Genomic DNA, 19,860 nt, shown 5'->3' on the forward strand with positions numbered 1-19,860 from the left:
TCCCTATATAAAGGGCTCCTATTATCAATAATAAACACAATTCTATTCTCCTACAACACGTTATCAGCACGAGTTCTAACCCTAGTCCAAAAGAAAAAAAAACCTAAAAACTCTCTCTCCCAAAAATCTGCCGTAAACTCACCTTGCCCACAAGACCCTAGCTGCAGCCTCCTATCGAACCAGCACAGCCCCCTGCTACTCGCTTGCAGCCCACTGCCGCACATCCCCTGCCGACCTCGCCGCAGCCTCCAGCCCCTGCACCTGCGTACATCCCTGCATCGCAGGCTCACTACAGCACAGCCCCCTGCAAGCTGCTGCGTACAAGCCCGGCGCAAGCCCCGCGCACCAGCTCACCTGCAAGCCCCTCGCACCAGCCCACCTGCAAGCCCCGCGCACCAGCCCACCTGCTTTTGCGTCCCTGCAACCCGCCGAGCGATACCAGCCCAGGCCACCGAACTGCAGCAGCAGCAACAGCCCGGCCTCCGACCTGCAGCAGCCCAAGCCTCCGATCAGCCTTCCTCCACATAGCCCGCCCACTAGCCCCCTCTGCTCACCGGCGAACTGCAGGGAGAAGAACCAGAGGAAGAAAGAAGTCGCGAAAAAAAAAAAGGGAGGAAGACCGAAAGAAAAAGAGAAGGGACCAGGCCGAAAAAAAAAAGGAAAGAAAGAAAAAAAAGAAAGAGAGGGGACCCGGCCGGCCAGAAAAAAAAAGAAAAAAAAGGAGGAAAGCCCAAAAAAAAAAAAAGGGAAAAAACACGCCTGTTCCAACACGCGCGTGTCCTCAAGCAAAATCACGTAAGTTTTTATAATTAAGGTTGTTGCTTTCTTGTATTTAAATTCCGTTTATTTTATGCAAATATTGGAATATATGTTGCCAAATGAGTTTGATATTTAACGAAGTGGAATTGTGGGGATTCACGCTTAACGAACTAAGAGTGTTCATAATTAAACGAACTAAGAGTGTTCGTGTGAACTAAGAGCGTTCACAATGCTTGGACTAAGAGCGTCTGTAAGCATCAAATTGTGACCATATTAAAACATCATTGTTGATCTAATCCAAAAGAGATTCTTGGAAATTGATTTCTTGGTAGCATAGCTCAGAAATCTTATTATTTTAGTTTTCGTGGAAGTTTAGCTCCGAAACTAATTTATCTTCTCTTCTTATTTTCAGGATGTCGAATGAACCTAGACTCGACTTTCCCATGCTTGACTCAACAGGCTCAGATTACCACAGTTGGGTAACCGATGTTGAGAACTATCTCACTTCAAAGGGAATATTACCCATAATCCAGGCACCTAACCCGGATCTTTTGTTCAACCGAACATCTACAAAGCATGCTCAAGCAGTTATCTTGATGCGACGCCATATGGACAAGGCACTCAGATTGGAGTATATGTCGATCAAGGATGCAAGAGAGCTATGGGTAGCGCTAGAAGAGCGCTTTGGCAATGTCCAAGATTCCCTCCTCCCTGACTTGAAGGTTCAATGGAACAATCTACGCTTTGCTGACTTCAAGTCTGTTGCTGAATATAATTCAGAGGCTCTTCGCTTACAATCCATGTTGAGATTTTGTGGACAACCTGTCACAGAGCAAGAGCTAATTGAGAAGACTCTCTCCACCTTCCCCGTTTCAGCCATTGTGGTATCAAAGCAATACCGTACTGAAGTCAATGCTGGACGGATCACGAGGTTTCAACAGCTTATCAATATCATATCTGTAGCTGAGAAACATGATAACATCCTCGTGAGGAATTATAATTCAATGCCCATTGGAACTAAGAGCGTTCATGAGGCGAATTATAATGCACCCAAAAGAGGGCGCAAGGAGCGGTACCCTAAGAATGGGGGACAAGAGGGACGTATGGGCCCATATAACCGCCCTAACCAGGAAGGAAACCGCAAGTTTGGTGCGGATACACGTGGTGGCAATGCCACACGTGGGAGAGGGGGTCGTGGCAACCCTATCCGTGGTAATGGAGCCATAGCTCGTGGTGGTGGCGCCATGGGTCGTGGTGGAGGCGCAAATCCTCCTAGGGAACGCCCACAACGTGCACCTCAATTAAAGGGAGGCAACCGCAATGATGAGTGTCATCGATGTGGATCAATTGAGCATTGGTTCAAGCAATGCAAGGCAAGTGAGGAACTAGCTGAAAGATACAGGGCATATAGGGACCTGAGAGAGCAAGAAGTGTACCTTGCAGAAGAAGAAGAAGATGGTGGAGATGTCAATCTCACCATAGAGGACTTCAAAGCTGAAGATGAAGTGCACATGGATGCAACAGACTTTGATTAGATTAGTCCTTTTTATTTTTCCAAGAACTTTTGTAATGGCAATTTGCCTTAGTCAATAAATGACAATTGTATTAACTCTTTCTTATGTGGCAGACGCAATAAAAATGTGATGTCTAGGAAAGTCATTGAGATTCTTGGTACTTAAGAGAGCCTCGCTCCACCAACATCTCTCTCTACTTTCCTGGTCATATTTGATTGGAGTTACCAAACGGATAGAGTGACTACAATGTGTCTTACTTTGATTTTATTTTGGATTAGACTTTGGAAACTTTGATGTAATCATTGGCTATTAATAAAGTGTCAATTCTTTTACTTAATGTCTTGGACATACCTTAATTCGAACTTTATAGAGCCAATGGTTTTCATGTGGAAACACATTATGAGAATGGACAGAGTTCCTTTTCATCACCTCTAATGACTACGGACATAAACGAGTATTAGAGAAACTTATGTGTCGCTCTAGTGGGTTGTATGCAACCACTATTTGAGTTATTGAATCCAACTATGTCATGAGAGACGACTTATGAGATTTTGACACATATAGGCTTTGACATGATGATCCATGTATTAAAGACTTTACACGGACATCCATTTTCAGAATGAAGAAAAGTAAGAACCAAGAATTGGTTTGAGGAGCTGCACATAAGCCTCATGGCGCCGTGATTGTGCAAAGACAGGCCATACATGGCCGGTGCCGCCTACCCCCTGAGGCAAATACATGACATTGACGCCATAAACTCCTCTCTCTACTTCTCAAGTATATTATGACAATATGGCTTCACCAAAACTTTTATTGGTTGATTATAAAGCCCATGTTTCGTTCTGTAAAGCCTGTTATTTAGGATTGAGACCATTCTATGCAAAGGAGATTGAGGAAATAATTCCATTCTCACAAAGAATCTAAGGGAATTCTATGGATTTGATCAACCAACTTGCGGACCATATAGATGTTTTATGGTGTTGGTTGATACGCAAACACGCTGGTCACGTGTTGTGCCATTATCCACTCGTAATGCTGCTTATACTACACTCCTAGCACATAACATATGGCTACGGGCTCACTACCCAGATCATCTCATTCAGTCAATTTGACTTGATAATGCTAGAGAGTTTACATCGACAGTTTTCGATGACTATTGCATATCATTGGGTATTGATATCAAGTATCATATTCCCATGTACACACCCAATTGGTCTCGCGGAAAAGCCACCATTAAACGACTACAATGGTAGCCCGGACATTGGTAATGCGCACCAATATTTCCGCTTGGGTTATGCAATAACGCATGCAGCTAGCATAGCTGCCACTCAACTTTTATTTGCGTTACAGCTAGTGACTGGGTTCCAGTTTAATATCTCGTATTTATGCATATTTGAGTGTGCGGTTCATGTGCCAATTGCGCCGCCACAGCGCATCAACATGAGTCATTGCAACGAAAGCATATATATATTTGTTTGTTGGACATGAGTCTCCAACTATAAGTTCGCTATGTAGAACCCTTGACAGGCGATCTCTATTTCGCTGGATTTGCGAATTGTCACTTTGATGAGACAGTCTTCCCGTCTTTAGGGGGAGATTAGAACGTCAATGTTCAACACGACAGGAATTGTCGTGGTCTGTCCCCACTATGTCTCATCTTGATCCCCTAAAAGTGACGAGATCACATATACCAGCTGCAAACATGCCTGCAAGGCTGCAAGGATTGATGTCCCCACAAGAGGACATGGTGCCACCCAGAGAAGATGGTTACTGCACCACTACCATGGATGGTAGTATGGTGACGCCACAAAAGTGGCATAATGGCGTCATAGGCCATGGGTTCCGCTAGAGAGAGTAGGAGACCCATAGGTTCGATGGATTCTCGCCTTAAGAAGAGAGCGAGTTTGGCACAACTTGATCCATTGATCATTGATACTCATAATCCGTCTAATGAGAATATTTTGGATTGTGGTTATGTCCAAGAGACATCGTTGGGGGACGCCTCAATGTTAGAACCAATTCCTGAAAATATAGAGATCTCTACGAACTACACTAGTGTACATGAGGACGTGGAATTATTGAGACCAATGACATAGAACCTTACTCCGTTGAAGAATGCCAACGTAGAGAAAATTGGCCTAAATGGAAAGATGAGATCCAGGTTGAATTGGATTCACTAACGAAGAGGAATGATTTAGGGCCTGAGATGCCAACACCTCCTAACATAAAACCTATTGACATTAATAGGTCTTCGTTAGATAGCGTGATGAGAAAAAGAGATGGTAATCTCGCCTTATGGCGCAAGGTTTCTCACAACGCCCTGGAATCGACTACGAGAAGACATATTATCTCGTAATGGATGTCATTGCACTCCACTACCTTGTCAGTTTGGTAGTTTCCAAATAACTGAACATGCAGCTTACAAATGTGGTCACTACGTATCTCTATGGGGATCTAGATACGGAATATAATGAAAGTTCTTGTGGACTTTATTTACCCAAGTCAAGTGGCTCTAGACCACGGAGCGTATTTGCAACGAGGTTGAAATACTCACTAAAATGACTAATTGATTGGGAAGGGATATGATGAACTATGCCCACACGTTTCCATGACAAGTTCCGGATTTGCAATTGTCGCGGTTTATAATTAGAACCCTTGAGAGTTAAGGGAAACCGATGAACACCTGAAATCCAAGTTTAAGAGGAAGGACCTTGGGAGAACACGGTTTTGTCTAGATTCAGAACTTGTATACCGTGTCAATAGACATTTTTGATAAAGTCAAAGATGCACCATGGTCGTCCGTAGTCTTGGCCCTAAAAGGGATCCGTTTCGTCCCAGGGATGATGACGAAGACGTGTTAATAACAGAAGTGCTTACTTATGTACAATAGGCGCATTATTGTACTTAGCACAATACAAGATCGGACACCTCAATTATTATGAACTTGTTGGCTAGACATAGCCCCGCGCCAACGCAACGCCATTAGATTGGTATAAAGACAATCTTCCGATATTTGAGAGGTACGATTGATATGGGCTTATTCTATCCCTACAGAGAAAAGAGATGACAGAAGTGTGGGATCGGACCCCACAAGGCAAAATGCCACCTTCCGTGCTCCTCCTCCCCTCCATTGAAATGACAACAAGCATTTCTAAATATTGAAATGAACCAAATCCGATCAGAGGATAATGTAGCGGACTTATTTACTAAGTCGTTACCAAAATCCACATTTGAGAAACATGTGAAGAGCATCGGATTGAGAAAGTTATCCGAACTCCCATGATTGTAGCAATCAGGGGGAGATATTGACATCAGGGGGAGGCATGATGTCTACATGTTCGATCTCGAAGAGTGAAGGACGTGTTGTGCTCTTTTTGTCCTTCGACCAGGGTTATTTTTGTCCCACAGGGTTTTTGTTACCTGGCAAGGTTTTTAACGAGGCAACAATTAAAGCGTCATCACCAAGTTTGAGCGGCACAAGGGGGAGTGTTGAAGGATATCGACATAATGTGTGCCTCTACAAACTAGGGTTTAGAGTTGTAATAGGAAAGTACCCTAGGTATACTAATTGTATTCCGATTCTGTTACCTTTTGTGTACTCTGTAAACTCCCTATTTAAAGGGCTCCTATTATCAATAATAAACATAATTCTATTCTCCTACAACACATCTATATTTTTGTATTGGGCCTCGAATATCTATTGAGCATGAATATTGATTTTTTGGGTATCAACAGCAAGTTACATTATCTATATTTAGTTTTCATTTTTTTTTTTAATAATAAGGGATTAGGCGATATTAGCTCCTCGGAGGCAAACGATTTAGGGAACAAGTCCCACCCTCTATCCCAAAGGAGAGGGGTTTGCCACACTCTGGGAACCCACCGCCCGTCCCCCTATTTTTATTTTATTAATAACAGAAAAAGAAAATACAACCTAAAGAAGGGGGGAACATAATAGTTTTCATTATTTGAATATGCTAAAACACAATTAATATAAAAAATCATATATGTCAAGAAAAAAAAATCAATCAATTTGAACATAAAATTATCAGAACATGATGTCTAATGAACAATTAGTTTTCACTCATTCGACATGACTATATAGGTTTGCTAATTAGAGTTGCTAGTTATGTCACACAAACATGAAACGAGATGTGTCAAACATGAACGACACAGAAAATTTCTACTCTTCAGATGAGAGTTCTAAAGAATGCATAGGACAAATTAGCTACTGAATTACAAATTTAAATCAAGTATCTAATTCCAAAGGAAGCAAAGAGGATTATCATATTGACAACCCAAAAAAAAAAAAGGAATTAAGAAAAATATTGAGAATAAAAACATGTTATATTTAGTGGACCACCATTAATCAAGAAGGCTTTTTGGTCTGATGCTAATCTAAAGCTGCGTTTGCCTCTGATCAACTTGGCACTTTTGGCGGGTATAAAGCGAAGACGTCGTTCATTGGATAACGGCCGCACTTTCCAGACCTCCAAACACACCCCTAACCCCCCCAGTTGACACAGCAAAAGCTGAAAAGCGCAATGGCACTTCCGTAAATAAATTGAATATTCGGACCGCTTTTAACCAACCCAAAAACGACCTTTCAATTATTAACCCGCGCGAAATTCATAAATTCGTTACACACAAAAAAAGAGAGTTCAAAACCAGAAAGCAAAGCAAGAAAAGCAGAAAGAACATTCTTTCGTTTAATCTCCAACTCTCCAATCCACGACGATGCGTCTACACACCGCACCTTTCTTCTTAGTTCCGATTCCTCGCGCTGTCCTGCACCGCAAACTTTAGTGTTCTCCGCTTCACCAGATTCCCTACCCCTCTCGCCGTGGCCGCACACAACTTGATTGTATAAATATGCGAGTGTGGACATTCTGCCTCTGATCGAACTCCCCCACTTTATTTTTTTGGAGATCAGAATTCGGATTTCGATTGCTTTAGTGTCGAAGCGAAGAATCTGTAGAGAAAATCACTTTCTTTCTCTCTCAGAGATTCCATCTTTCTCTCTCCGCTTTTTAATTTGGACGATGCCTATTGCCTTGTTCTTCTTCCCCTTTTCTTTCAAGCCGTCCGTCAAATAATTCCTCTCTCTCTCTCTCTCTCTGTGGTGTCCATCCTTTTCAAGCTCCTTGGTGATTCCGGCGAAGACTGGACCTATACATAGGAGCTTCATTTCAGTCTTTCATGGCTCCCTCAGGTGTCAACCAGCTCTCTCACCCTTGCGTTTATGGTATAATCTATATTTTCCTGATATCAAGACTCAGCAATTCGGCTAGTTCATCAGTTTTTTTTTTTTTTATGATTTGGTACCGCCTGTTTTTGTGGAAAGAATTGTAATTAGTTGGGAGATGTGGTTGAAATGTTTTTGGTAAGCAGGGGAGTTTGTTTCTTCATACGCAGAGAGGAAGTCACGCTTTATGAAATGGCTGAGTAAACTTTTCAGGAGCGGGAACAATCGAGGAGGAACTTCTGGGAATCGCAATCATCAGCTTATTGGCGACGAAAACATGGTTTGGCGTGCGCCTTTTAGATCTGTGGTTAGAACAACCTTCTCTCTTTTCTATCGTTTCTTACTTTTTTCTGATGGTGGTTATTGGTTATGGTACTAATTAAAAGGAAGTTATGGAAAAGTTTTGTTCTAACTTGGCTGCAACTATTTAATCAAGTAATGTTGCTTCAAATTACTTGCAGTCTTAAAATTTTAAAATGTAAATTATGACCAAGATATTTCTCTTCTTGCTATTGTTAATGGATATTAGTTACAACTTACAAAATAACAGATTCAATCTGAAACGTTTGACTCAAGTAAGGATTATTTTAAGGTTGCAAACAAATGGGCCGGGGTTTGGTAGAATTACCTCTGCATCTTCATTGTGCAATTTACTGCAATGTAGGGTTATAATGATGCCATAAAGCATTAGCCTGCAGTATATTGGTGTTACTCAACTGTTCAGAAATTTTCTTATTATGTAACTTTTGCATTAGATTCTAAATTGAGACCTGACTAGTAGGTCAATAGAACCTGTAAATTGTTGTTCACAGCCAATGCTTGATGCCCTTACATGCTTTGGGTGTATATTATTAAGAACAAACATTTTGTAACAACTACAAGAGCCTTTCATTTCCCATGTACGAGTGTAACACCTATGTCTCCCAGCACAGTGGTGACTACTATATTGAGTGGGTTTAGGCAAAAGGCTCCCTTCAATTATATATGACTAGATATCTGAACTTTTGTGATTTAGTTTCTCTCCTTTTTATCAGGATGAGCGGTCTAGAACCCAGAAAGAGAAAGAGGAATTAGACCATGCAATTGCGCTCTCTCTGGCTGAAGATTCAAAGAGACACAGAGGTAGGCTTTATGTTCTTCAAGATCTAACTAAACTCTTTTTACTACTCTGCATAAGTTTGTGTGTTTACAATTATCAATTATTTTAGATTAATTTTTAGTTTTTATTCCCAGGATATAGATGGCAGGACAAAGATAACGAGCTAGCTAGGTCACTTCAGGATATAAATCCACCAATATATCCTCCACATGCCCCTCCAGTTCCTCAACATAATCCGTATGCAGTTCCTCAACATAATACGTATGGAACTAGGTAAGAATTTTTTGTTGTACTTGTAATTCTGTGTAGCTTAGGGTCAATAATTTGATCGATTGTGTTATGAAGCTTGAAAGTTGCTGCAACTGACTACAGAATTTCATGAGTTTGTGACCACCTGAGTCTAAAGTTGGTAGCACCCTTATTCTCTCATATTGTCAAATCCTGTACAATCTGAGAAGAAACAAACCAAATGCAAATTTAGGGAAAAAAATAATCATGACTTCCTATTTTGAATATTACTGATCCTGTCCTTTTTGCCTGTAATATGCAGAATATGTGGTGGTTGTCAGCAAGATATACGTTACGGTAATTATTTGGGCTGCATGGGGACATTTTTTCATCCTCAGTGCTTCTGCTGTCGTTCTTGTGGTCGCCCAATTGTTGAGAATGAGGTATAACTGTATAAGTTTGTCTTTCTTGGACTCATATCATGTTTATATATTTGCTTTCGTCTAGCCCTTACCTGTGTTTTTCTCTTGATTCAAGTTTTCTCTATCAGGGAGGGATCCTTATCATAAGTCCTGTTTTAAGGAGCTGGCCCATCCAAAATGTGAAGTTTGTCATCAATTTGTAAGAAAAGTCTACTTTGACTTATAATTCATCTAAACCTTATTATTTTCTGGGATTTGGTAACGATGGGTGATATGAATTGACATTGATAAACTTTCATTTCAATAACTTTCAGATTCCAACGAATCAAGCTGGTTTGATCGAGTATAGATGCCATCCATTTTGGTCACAAAAATACTGTCCATCACATGAACATGATAACACAGCTCGTTGCTGTAGTTGTGAACGCTTAGAGGTACTCATCTAAGCCTGCACTGTGATACTTTCTCTTAAAAATCTAGTGCCCTCCACAAAATTTGTTGGAAATGGAAATCACTGATCAAATTGTCTGTTTTCTTCTTTTCCCTTCCTTACAGTCTTGGGATGCAAGATATATTTCAGTGGGAGATGGACGGAGTCTATGCTTTGAATGTATGGAATCAGCTATCATGGATACTGGTGATTGTCAGCCATTGTATCATGCCATCAGAGATTATTATGAAGGAATGAATATGAAATTAGATCAGCAAATTCCCATGCTTCTGGTTGAAAGACAAGCACTTAACGAAGCTATTGTCGGGGAGAAGAATGTAATGATACCCTGCTCTGTTCTTTAAGTTATAGATTATTTTGGAAGTCCATAATCTAAAACTGGTTCTTTGCAGGGCCTCCATCACATGCCCGAGACAAGGGGTTTATGCCTTTCTGAAGAGCAGACAGTCACCAGTGTATGAATCATATTACAACTTTGACAATCTATATTTTTCTTCGTTAATAATGAATTATTCACAAGCAGAGTCTTACCAAAGCATTTTGTCTGCTTCTCCATTTAGATACTCAAAAGGCCAAGAATTGGAGGGCATCAACTTATCGGAATGAGAACCCAACCTCAAAAGTTGACTCGAAGATGTGAAGTTACTGCCATTCTTGTTCTCTATAGCCTTCCAAGGTAATGGGAAATTTCTGCAATATCTCCTCTATATAAAACTCAGTTCTCTGCAATATTCATCTCACTATTTAGTGTCCTTTCTGGAAATGCAGATTACTAACAGGTGCTATTCTTGCTCATGAGTTGATGCACGGCTGGTTACGTCTCAAAGGTAAGTTTGTATTTCTTAAGCTCTCTCATATGAACCTTTGCATTCTCATTAGGAAATATCATGTATTGAATAAACCAACTGTGCAGGCTACCGTAACCTTAATCCTGAAGTAGAGGAAGGTATCTGTCAAGTGCTTTCATACATGTGGCTTGAAACAGAAGTAATGCCAGGATTCAAAAACATGCCATCCACGTCTACATGTGCAGCTTCTTCTTCCACTTCCTCATCCTCATCGAAAAAGGGTGGAAAGTCGAATGTTGAACAGAAGCTTGGTGAATTTTTCATGCATCAAATTGCGCATGATTCTTCCCCAGCATATGGTGGAGGGTTTAGAGCAGCTAATGCAGCTGTCAATAAGTATGGTTTACGTCGTACTCTGGATCACATTCGACTCACTGGAAATTTCCCATTGTAATACGAAAACAAAATGATCCCTATTCCTCTGTCTCTTTTAATATAAATTATTTTGCCAGCCCCAAAAGGATTGAGCTCATCAAAGAAGCTCTAGAGTCCTTTGAGGATAACATATCCAATGCCACTCTTACCAATAACAATGCGTATCTTTATTTCTTTCTCGTTACAGATGATCGATTTTGTTTGATAAGTTTTTTTTCTTCTCGTTTTTGGGAAAAAGAACCCCGTTAAATAATGTTCCTGTTTATCAAATATGGTACTGGGCAAGAGACAATCCTTAGGTATATGTATGTAACTATTAGGTATAAACATGAAAATAATAAGAACAATAAATTATAAAAAATAAAAAATAAAAAATAAAAAAAAGGGAAGGACTGTAACTATTTGGAGTTGCTTAAATGGTCCATGTAGTGCCTAGTCATGGACTCCCTGACTCGTACAAAATTAAACTTCTGGAAAGCAAACTAGGCAACAACATGGCCTTCTTTTTTTTCCTCTTAAGAAATAGAAGAATACATTAGAACTACGACAAAATAGTCATTAGTCATTACTGATGCATGAATTGCAGCCCAGCAAAAAGAAGATTTAATATTCTTTTTAGAACTGTGAGAGAAAGTGTGTTGCATACATTTCTAAATATAATATTGGATCCTAAATCTATACATGGAAAAATGCAAGGAGTATCTCACAGCAGCATTGCAAAAACTACCATGAGATTAGTTATAACAGTTTCAAATCACATCCTCCTCTTTAGTATCTCCCTTAAAAAGATGTGCACCTACTATATAGTAGCACTAACATCTGCAAGAAGCATCTTCAGTGTCTCGTATGTCATAAAACAAATGCCGACACCAGGTACCACTTTGTAGTATTCCGGTAGAATTCCTCTATACAAGCCGCGCAAGCCTTCTGTCCTGAATATGTGCTTAAATGTACCAAAAAGACCTGTTGTGTAGACACGCGCTCGGCCACCAGCCCCTTCCAACTGTTTGCGCCGCCTCACGAGATCCAATGGAAATGTTGCTGCATAATAGAGTGAGAATGAAATATAAGGAGGTAACACAATTATTGCATGACACTCCTTAATACTCTAGGATACTAACTGAATTCTACAAGGTCAAAAACCTCATCAACCACAAACAGAACAAAGCTATTGTAATCATGCAGACCAAAGAACAAATCCATAACAACCAAACAAATTAAACCAGGCCAATGAAGACGAAAACTTCAGACCACAAAAACAAAAAGATAAAGTTGCAACATATGATCACATAAACATGCAAGCATATTGTTCAGAATTTGTCACTTTCAAATTGAACACTCTTGTTATTTAATTAACACCACTGCAACCAAGCTTTGTAAAAAGGTATGGCATGAAAACCACGAATAAGGTCCCATAACTGCTCCTTGACTGATTGTATTTATCTATAAGACAAATCACCCAACGAGTAAAGAGAAAAGTCATAGGCTGCTTGTACTAAAGGGAAAGTACCTAGGTTGTCCAGTCTCTAAAGGAATAGAAATGTTATCCAATACCCTATTAAAGTCATTTTCAATCTTTGAGAAGAAAAAGAAATTATTCTTAATCCATAGTTGATGCAAATTGATAAACACAGTACTCCCAATTGTACCAGTGAGGCTTGACGGATTCCAATACCCATGAAGACATTGGAAAAGGAAGCCTAAGTGAGAAGCATACCTCAAAGAGGACACCTCTCACATTTGATAACTGAGAACAAAGGTTCACCTGTAGTGCCACCCTATAATAGAACTGACTGCAAATCTTTGGGAGACAAGTCACCGAAGAAATGCTGAATGAAGTTAGTCAAAATAAGATCTTTATTATTAAAAAAATTATGTTTGATGAATGACGAAGGAGAAACAATTTCTTGTCAGCTTCCTTACTACAATTCCCAAATGCAGATTAAAAACCACTCCATTGTTGTCACTGACTCTAGGGTTCAGTCTGGTTAGAGACTTGGTGCAGAGCCTGCACCACAACCTGTTTTCTCTGCATCAAAAGCATAGTAGACAGCTATATACATCAACGTCTTTGGCGTTTCTAAGTTAACAAAGTAATTAATTAAACCACATTGCTAACTGTAATAGCATTGTTTTAATCAATTTAAATGCAAAAATTCAGGTTGGGGTTTTTTGAGCAATTATCACAAAAAAGTAGAACCAACAGAAAACATCACTGGAACAGAAAATTGTGAAGAAAAAAAAAAAAAACCTTTTATAACTGCAACATGGGTTATTTAAATATATATAAAAATAAAACCACCATTAAAGCTAGCTGACCAAGTATCAAGACACTGACAATTTTGAAAACTTTGACTTCTCAGTGCATATGAAATGAAACCATCAGCCACAACCACCACCCTCAGTACATATTTAAAAAAATATAGACCATCTTAAAGACCCTCAGGAATTGCAAACAGAACGTCTAGGATCACTCACCTGTTGATGATGCAATTCCTGAAAGGCTCCCACAAGCAAGACTAACCAGCACAGTAGAATCATCAGGCCTAATGTAAAGATACAAAATTAAAATTATCGTCTTAGGCCTGAAAATAGGATGCATAGAACGACAATTAAAGGGCATGAAGACCATAAAATTGCGGAGTCCATAAAGAAAAGTAATCACCTGTTTGCCTGCCAATAAGATCTTAATGTCTCATATACTGTAAAACTGATAGCTATACTGGGCCCAACACCCTGCATTATATACAGTCCAGGAGTCAGCAGCACATCAAGAAGAAATTTTAAGCATAAATGAAGTTAACAATAATAATAGGAGCATACCAAGAGGGTTGCTCCAAGTCCTTTATAGAGACCAAAGATACCCTCATCCCTGCTAATAGTTCGCAAAGCATGCCCAATGCCTCTGTAGTACATTACATTTGTCTGCAAGGTACAAACTAATTAGGACAAAAACAAAATATACATGCAAAATAAATCAATCAATATTTGAAGGCAATCGAGAGCACAATACAACAACCCCCAAAGGCTGAAAGTGTTGAAACTGAATAGAATATATGCATGTGTATTACTGATACAAACTCTGCCTTGCATAGCAAACTTTCGGGTAGGTTTTAAAAAAGAAAATGATAACTCAAGGATTAACTTGCGTAGACATGCCAAGAACAAATTGAGAGGACTTGCAATATATGCAGTAGATATGAAGAGCTTTAAGGCAATCATACCTACAGAAATGCGCAAAGATTCAGATGGTTGAAACTGAATTGAATAGTAGCATGTGTGGTAATTGATTCAAATCTACCTCCAGACCGCAAAGTTTCAGATAGATTTTAACAAAGAAAAGATAACTCATAGATCAACTTTCAAAGACATGCCAAGGAGAAACTGAGAAGACATGCAGCATGCTGCATAGCATTCCCAAGCATGTCAAATCAAGTAAAATCTAGTAAAAGAAAACAAAGATTGCCTCCCAACCATCTGATCTTACCTGAGCTGCAAGGCGTGTCCTTACAAGATCCAAAGGATATGTGGCTGTTGCAGCTGTTATTCCTGCCAAACCTCCACCCACAAAATGTACACAAATGTCTGTACTCATGTTATCCCTGGAATTTTCCAGTCCCGGAACTGTATGCAGAATCTGTACCACATAAAATCCAATGAACTAAATGCCAGGATATAATAATCAACAACTTACTTAAACTGTGAGTGTTTTTACAAACCTTTTTATACTGCTCATATGAATAGAAATTGACAGAAGAATATGGAAGACGATGAGCAATCGTAACCAGATTTCCTTTCCAGAAAGCTCTAAATCCCTCTTCACCAGCAATTCTTGAGGCCTCACGCCATATGCTAGCTTTCCTCATAGTTGCAACATCCGAGTGCATGCCTTGTATCTGAAAAGATAAGATAATTCTCAATAAAGCAGTTCTTACCAAAATCAGACGCACCCAATTTTCACCACCCATAACCAAACTAGTTTAAAGATCAGTGACTAGAATCACTGGACACTAGGCAGACTACATCACAACATAGAACTAAAAAACCACAAAAGCGGAACAAATATCATAAACACATCTGCAACAACTACAACTATGAGCTTCAAAGAAGCAAACCTTTACATTCAACATTAACTAAAGCCCAATACTTTATGCTCTTAAACACAACCATAGTGCTCTACCAATACCTTAAATTACAGTCCACATTTACTAAACCAATAACTGTATAAAAACACTACAACATTATTCAAAGACCACATTTTTACCCAAATTTCCATTACACAAAGACACCACACTCCAAATTCATACCAATAAATCCCATAACAAATACTAATTACCCAAAAAGTAAATTACTTTCAGAAATAAAACTTAAAATTAAGAACTTCAGCTTTGCAAAAATTAGAGGAAAAAAAAGGGAGGGGGGGGGGGGGGGGGGGCAAACCTGAAAGAGTATAGTAAGCCGAGCAAGAGGCGCAGTACAAGTCTTAGCCAGAGCTCCGGCCACGCCTCCGGCGAGAAGCTGCGACAGTGTTCCGATCTGAGACTGCTGCAGAGACTTGGGCTGCGGCTGCGGCAGTGACTGCGCGACTGCGGCAACGCCGCCTCCATGGCCGGCATGTAAAGCTCTCTGAGCTCCTCCTCCTTCCACCACCACCCCAACTCTGGCCTCCGTCTGCATTCCCACCGCGCCCTAGAATCCCCCAAACTTCACCAAACTCTAAACCCTTAGTGAATCAAAAAAGCCCTAGCAAAACAATCAATTGCAGTAAAACCCTAGCGGCTCTCTCTTTTGTTCAGCTCTGAAGCTTCATTTCGATTTTGGGTGCTTCTGCCTCTGCCTGATTTGAACGCAGGAAGGGGGAGAGGAGAAGAAAGTCCAAACGACGTCGTTCGGTGACCGAAACTCAAAAGTAGGGTTTTTCTGAGTCATCGTCAACTTACGGAGTTTGATAGCTCCGCTCCCCCACGGTCATTCCTACTGTAAAAAGAGAAACGTGGCAAAGGGGGAGTGGAACAAGATTTCTGGGCCGTCAGATCAGATTTCTGGATGTGGACTTTATGAGATTAGAGTGGAACTGGGTGCAGGAGATGGAAACCTTTGGCGGAATATCTGTTTGTTTCGGTTTCGCATATTCTCGCGCGTGCAATTTTGGTGATGACAGCTGTGGAGGTTAACGTTGGTAAAAGCTAAGTCGGTTTTTCGTAATGTCTACTCAGAGATTGCCAGGTAGCATTCTCGGGAATCCAACAGGGGCTTGTTTTCTCCGATATTATTTTCAACCACCGACAAAGTCACCAACCTTGTTTTCCACCATTGACCTTTTTTTTTTACCGATAGTAGCAGTAAATTCAGACTCAAACGAGAGAAAATGTCATTCATCTCAATTTTTTTTATGATTTTTCTATGATCGAGATAAATTTGAGATTTAAAGAATATAATGCACCACTTCATGTGTTTTTGTCGGACTATCATGTTGAATATGTTTTCAGACCAAAAAAAAAAAATCATGTTGAATATGGGTGATGAAGTAGATTTTACAAGAGATATTTTCAAACAGTTAAAATAATGTAGTTGATATTTCCATTCAACTAGAATGTTCTTTTTATGAGGATAAGCAAGAAAGCAGTATCCGCTCATCTAGTATCTTCATGATTTTTCATTTGGTATCTTCATGATTTTGGATATAATCAAGATTAGTTTTGGTCGTCAAATAAGCAAGAAACCAATGAATATATACCTTGCTTAATCCATAGTAGAATAAACCCTACTTGATGAAGCCTTGGTCAATTTGAGATCATGTTTATTCTTTTGATTATTTTTACCCTTTCACTCAATACCAGAAGATAAAGTCCAGTGGAACAAGATGCTGTTCAGCCCAAATCATGGGTTGTGACGATTAATTCTAGTGCCATTAAATCAGATAAGTATTTGGAATGTAGCACAATACAATTATGATTAAAACATAATGGTTCTCCACTTTGTGAAACTAGCTAGCACTTAATCAGCAAAGCATTAATCCTGATCTGTAGCTTTCTCTTGCTTTATACATATACTTATCCAAGAAGCATAAAGAAAAAGCAAATCCCAGCCAGCACTGGCAGAAACATTCTTGATCATTTTTTGGCTTGAAGGCTTAATGCTAAAGAAACTTCACCTTCATGGCTTCCGGTATTCATACGAAAATAATTGCTTGATAAACTCCCATAATCTCCTGCATTCCTTTGTGTTTCACTCTGCTTAGACAAGTCAGAATGTTTGTTGGTTCTACAGCGTTTAGTTTGGGGCAGATTCTCCAAATGGAGACGGTTCTCTAAAGACGAAGAGCGAAAGGACGGCGCCATTCTTGTGTTTCTGCTCGTTGTGTCTGAAACCGAAACAATTGGAGCTTGTTGTGTTTCAAGGCTGTGTATTTCTTCCACCATTGGCTTCCAGAGTCTTACTCTTGAATTGATAAACCAATTGGAAACCTGCATATAGCCAAAGATATATAGATACCAACATGGTTAAATGCATCACAAGTTAAATGGATTTGAACCCTAATGTATAGTAGCTTCACCTGAGTTCTTGATAAGCCTGTCTGTTGAGCTAGCATTTGCTTTTCAGAATCACTAGGATAACTGAAAATGAACAAACCCAAGTTATATAAGATTGAAATTTATTACGTTTGTGAATGAATGTAGTCGCTCATTGGTTAAGTATAGAGAAGTCACTCACGGGTGAAGGAAGTGTTCAAAAAGCCATGTCCTCATCACAGCCACTGCATTTTCCGGAAGTCCTCTTTGGGATCGAATTTCCGATAGATGAAAGTTGTTGGTCAGGTTCTCATGACTTGGGTTTTGGCTATGAAAGCCTCTTCTAGAAACCCCCCTAATCTCATCTTCAACATGGCTAAAATCACCGACACTGCTCTTGCCTTTGGATTGAAGTTTGTCCAAAATGGCATTCTTCAAGCAACCAAAGTGCTTCAAAATGGCTTTGATGGCAAAAGATATGTATGGAGCTGCATTTCCAAGCCCATCAATGGTTTCAAATGATGCAACAACCGACTCCATCTGCTGGCAGTATAACTTATATCTCTTGTAGACCTAAGAAACAAGTGTCTGGGGGTTAACAATGTCCGATGCAATCTGAAAAGCTATCAAGTAACTAGCGACACAGAGAATGAAATGACACGAGATAAACACAACCCGCTAATATTAACCGATACCACTACTTGTTGGCTAAAGCTTCTTCGTAATGAATTAGGGACTTGGGCTCGATCAAGCCTTCATCTGGGTCAGAAATAGGCTTTATGGTATAGAACAGGCCCCTAGGCCCAATGGGCTACCATTGTGTTTTCTTTCGTCCGAGGCCCAGGGGTAAACTGAGTCCAAGCGAATAAAAACAGAAACATCGGGAATTAAATTGTGACAGTGTGACAAGACAATACATCTTTTTTGGCCATGACTCTACTGAACCAAATCAATGATTGAGGTGATCGTGACCCCTTGCCAGTCTCAATCAAATTTTCTATCAATCGAAATAAAAGTTATAAACCTTATACTACTATTTTATTCCATACTATAGTAATGCTAAAAATATCTATCGACAAAAATAGCAATGCTAAAATGCAAAAATGAAATCAAAATTTCAAAAACTCTAGCTATGCTGCTATGATCTTCAATTAACAGGACATGTTTCAAAAGGAGTCTTAAATTAGCAGTCTACTAATTTAGAAATAATTCAATTTGAAAGAGTCGTTAGATTAGTAGTGTTCATTAAGAATAACTAATAACAATTTGATGTAGCAGTACATAGAATTTAGATGTATGCAATTAATTAAGGCCGGCGAGTGATGAGTGTACCTCCTCGAGCATAATGGTGAGCCTAGAATTCTTTAACTGAAGCTCGACCCGATCACTCACTCCACTAATCTGATCTCTTCCTCTTCCAATGAAGCAGTTAAGGAGAGGAAGATTCGAATCGGATCGATCCGACCCGCAGAAGTCTTGAAGAAGCTGCTGGGCAGGCTTGAGAAACCTGGACCGCTTCAGTATGGAAGCGTACCCCGTGAAAGGGCCTAGGGGAACAGAGCTTCTGAACTCACCACCTTCAAATGAAACACGGTGGTCGTGGTCGGAGAAATGTGGGGAAAGTGGTGGTTGGGGGGTTGGCATGGTGGAGGGTGTGAATAGTGAGAGTTGTGGCTGTGGTGGGTTGGTTAGGAGGTTCACGACTCGGAGCTGGTCTCTTCTGCTTTGTCGGGGGACGTGGAACGCTTTGAAACCCTCGTCCGCCATGGATGGGTTGTGAAGCTTCAGAGAGAGAGAGGGGTGTTAGAATGAACTGATAGTGGTTTGATGAAGGATAGGAAGACGTACATGAGTCACAGTTACATACTTACACGCTTACATACTTACATAGTTACATACAGACTGCTGCAGTGTGGTTAGCAAAGACATAGATATGGTACCGGTTCCAAGAAGAAATAGTCAATGCAGTAGAGAAATTCTTACTCACAACCTTTTGATTTTTACCTTTTACCAAAGCTGGCTATATGTGTGACATACTGACACGTGACAAACATTGAACATCTAGGGTTAATGTTATGAGCATTAGGTCATGACCTCCAACCTTTGGGTCAAGCTCCAATTTTTAAAACTCATCTCGAATGCAAAAATATGTTTTGAGAGTTCAAAATTAATGTAAGTGTTGTAGTATATATGATTCACATGTACAAAACATGAGTCATAGTATAAATGTCTATATCATGTATACAAATAGGTACTTGAGTGTATAATGTAGGTATTGTGACTTGTGTGACAAGCTTTATGCCAAAGGGCAACAAGCATGGCATTTTATCATCATCACAGCCACCATAGAAGGCTGCAGCTGTGAATGTAGAGGTTATCAAATTGAGTTACTCTTTGAGCTTTCACA

General features: G+C 39.9%; 3 protein-coding genes across 13 annotated transcripts; 1 reads left to right on the plus strand and 2 right to left on the minus strand.

Annotated features, from left to right (window-relative positions):
• The first annotated feature begins 7,012 nt into the window (after nucleotides 1–7,012).
• On the plus strand, nucleotides 7,013–11,127 carry LOC112185991 (protein DA1-related 2). Of its 5 annotated transcripts, none has more exons than XM_024324339.2 (12): nucleotides 7,013–7,518; nucleotides 7,665–7,825; nucleotides 8,553–8,640; nucleotides 8,752–8,890; nucleotides 9,168–9,288; nucleotides 9,383–9,466; nucleotides 9,582–9,701; nucleotides 9,823–10,035; nucleotides 10,111–10,173; nucleotides 10,279–10,394; nucleotides 10,487–10,545; nucleotides 10,632–11,127. In XM_024324339.2, the coding sequence occupies exons 1-12, from the start codon at nucleotides 7,473–7,475 to the stop codon at nucleotides 10,958–10,960; spliced, it is 1,539 nt and encodes a 512-aa protein (XP_024180107.1). In that variant the 5' UTR covers nucleotides 7,013–7,472; the 3' UTR covers nucleotides 10,961–11,127. The 5 variants fall into 5 exon arrangements, with proteins under 5 accessions (XP_024180107.1, XP_024180116.1, XP_024180123.1 ...); XM_024324348.2 differs by having other exon boundaries at nucleotides 7,689–7,825; XM_024324355.2 differs by having other exon boundaries at nucleotides 7,013–7,485.
• Nucleotides 11,128–11,483: 356 nt separating this feature from the next.
• On the minus strand, nucleotides 11,484–15,862 carry LOC112182855 (mitochondrial substrate carrier family protein B). Of its 7 annotated transcripts, none has more exons than XR_005804538.1 (9): nucleotides 15,382–15,862; nucleotides 14,661–14,837; nucleotides 14,429–14,578; nucleotides 13,765–13,866; nucleotides 13,607–13,677; nucleotides 13,420–13,487; nucleotides 12,865–12,994; nucleotides 12,659–12,742; nucleotides 11,844–11,982 (listed from the first exon to the last, which is right to left on the minus strand). XR_005804538.1 is itself a non-coding variant. In XM_024321409.2 (7 exons), the coding sequence occupies exons 1-7, from the start codon at nucleotides 15,616–15,618 to the stop codon at nucleotides 11,741–11,743; spliced, it is 1,047 nt and encodes a 348-aa protein (XP_024177177.1). In that variant the 5' UTR covers nucleotides 15,619–15,859; the 3' UTR covers nucleotides 11,484–11,740. The 7 variants fall into 7 exon arrangements, 1 of the variants encoding a protein (XP_024177177.1); XR_005804537.1 differs by having other exon boundaries at nucleotides 12,659–12,770; XR_002929584.2 differs by having other exon boundaries at nucleotides 12,865–12,970; nucleotides 15,382–15,861.
• A 918-nt stretch (nucleotides 15,863–16,780) lies between these two features.
• On the minus strand, nucleotides 16,781–19,357 carry LOC112181649 (BEL1-like homeodomain protein 9). Its single transcript, XM_024320023.2, has 5 exons — nucleotides 19,337–19,357; nucleotides 18,786–19,235; nucleotides 17,656–18,026; nucleotides 17,498–17,558; nucleotides 16,781–17,408 (listed from the first exon to the last, which is right to left on the minus strand). The coding sequence occupies exons 2-5, from the start codon at nucleotides 19,218–19,220 to the stop codon at nucleotides 17,055–17,057; spliced, it is 1,221 nt and encodes a 406-aa protein (XP_024175791.1). The 5' UTR covers nucleotides 19,221–19,235; nucleotides 19,337–19,357; the 3' UTR covers nucleotides 16,781–17,054.
• Between the last annotated feature and the right edge of the window lie 503 nt (nucleotides 19,358–19,860).

The sequence above is a fragment of the Rosa chinensis genome, chromosome 1 (genome assembly GCF_002994745.2).
Source record: "Rosa chinensis cultivar Old Blush chromosome 1, RchiOBHm-V2, whole genome shotgun sequence".
Classification (NCBI taxonomy): Eukaryota; Viridiplantae; Streptophyta; class Magnoliopsida; order Rosales; family Rosaceae; genus Rosa; species Rosa chinensis.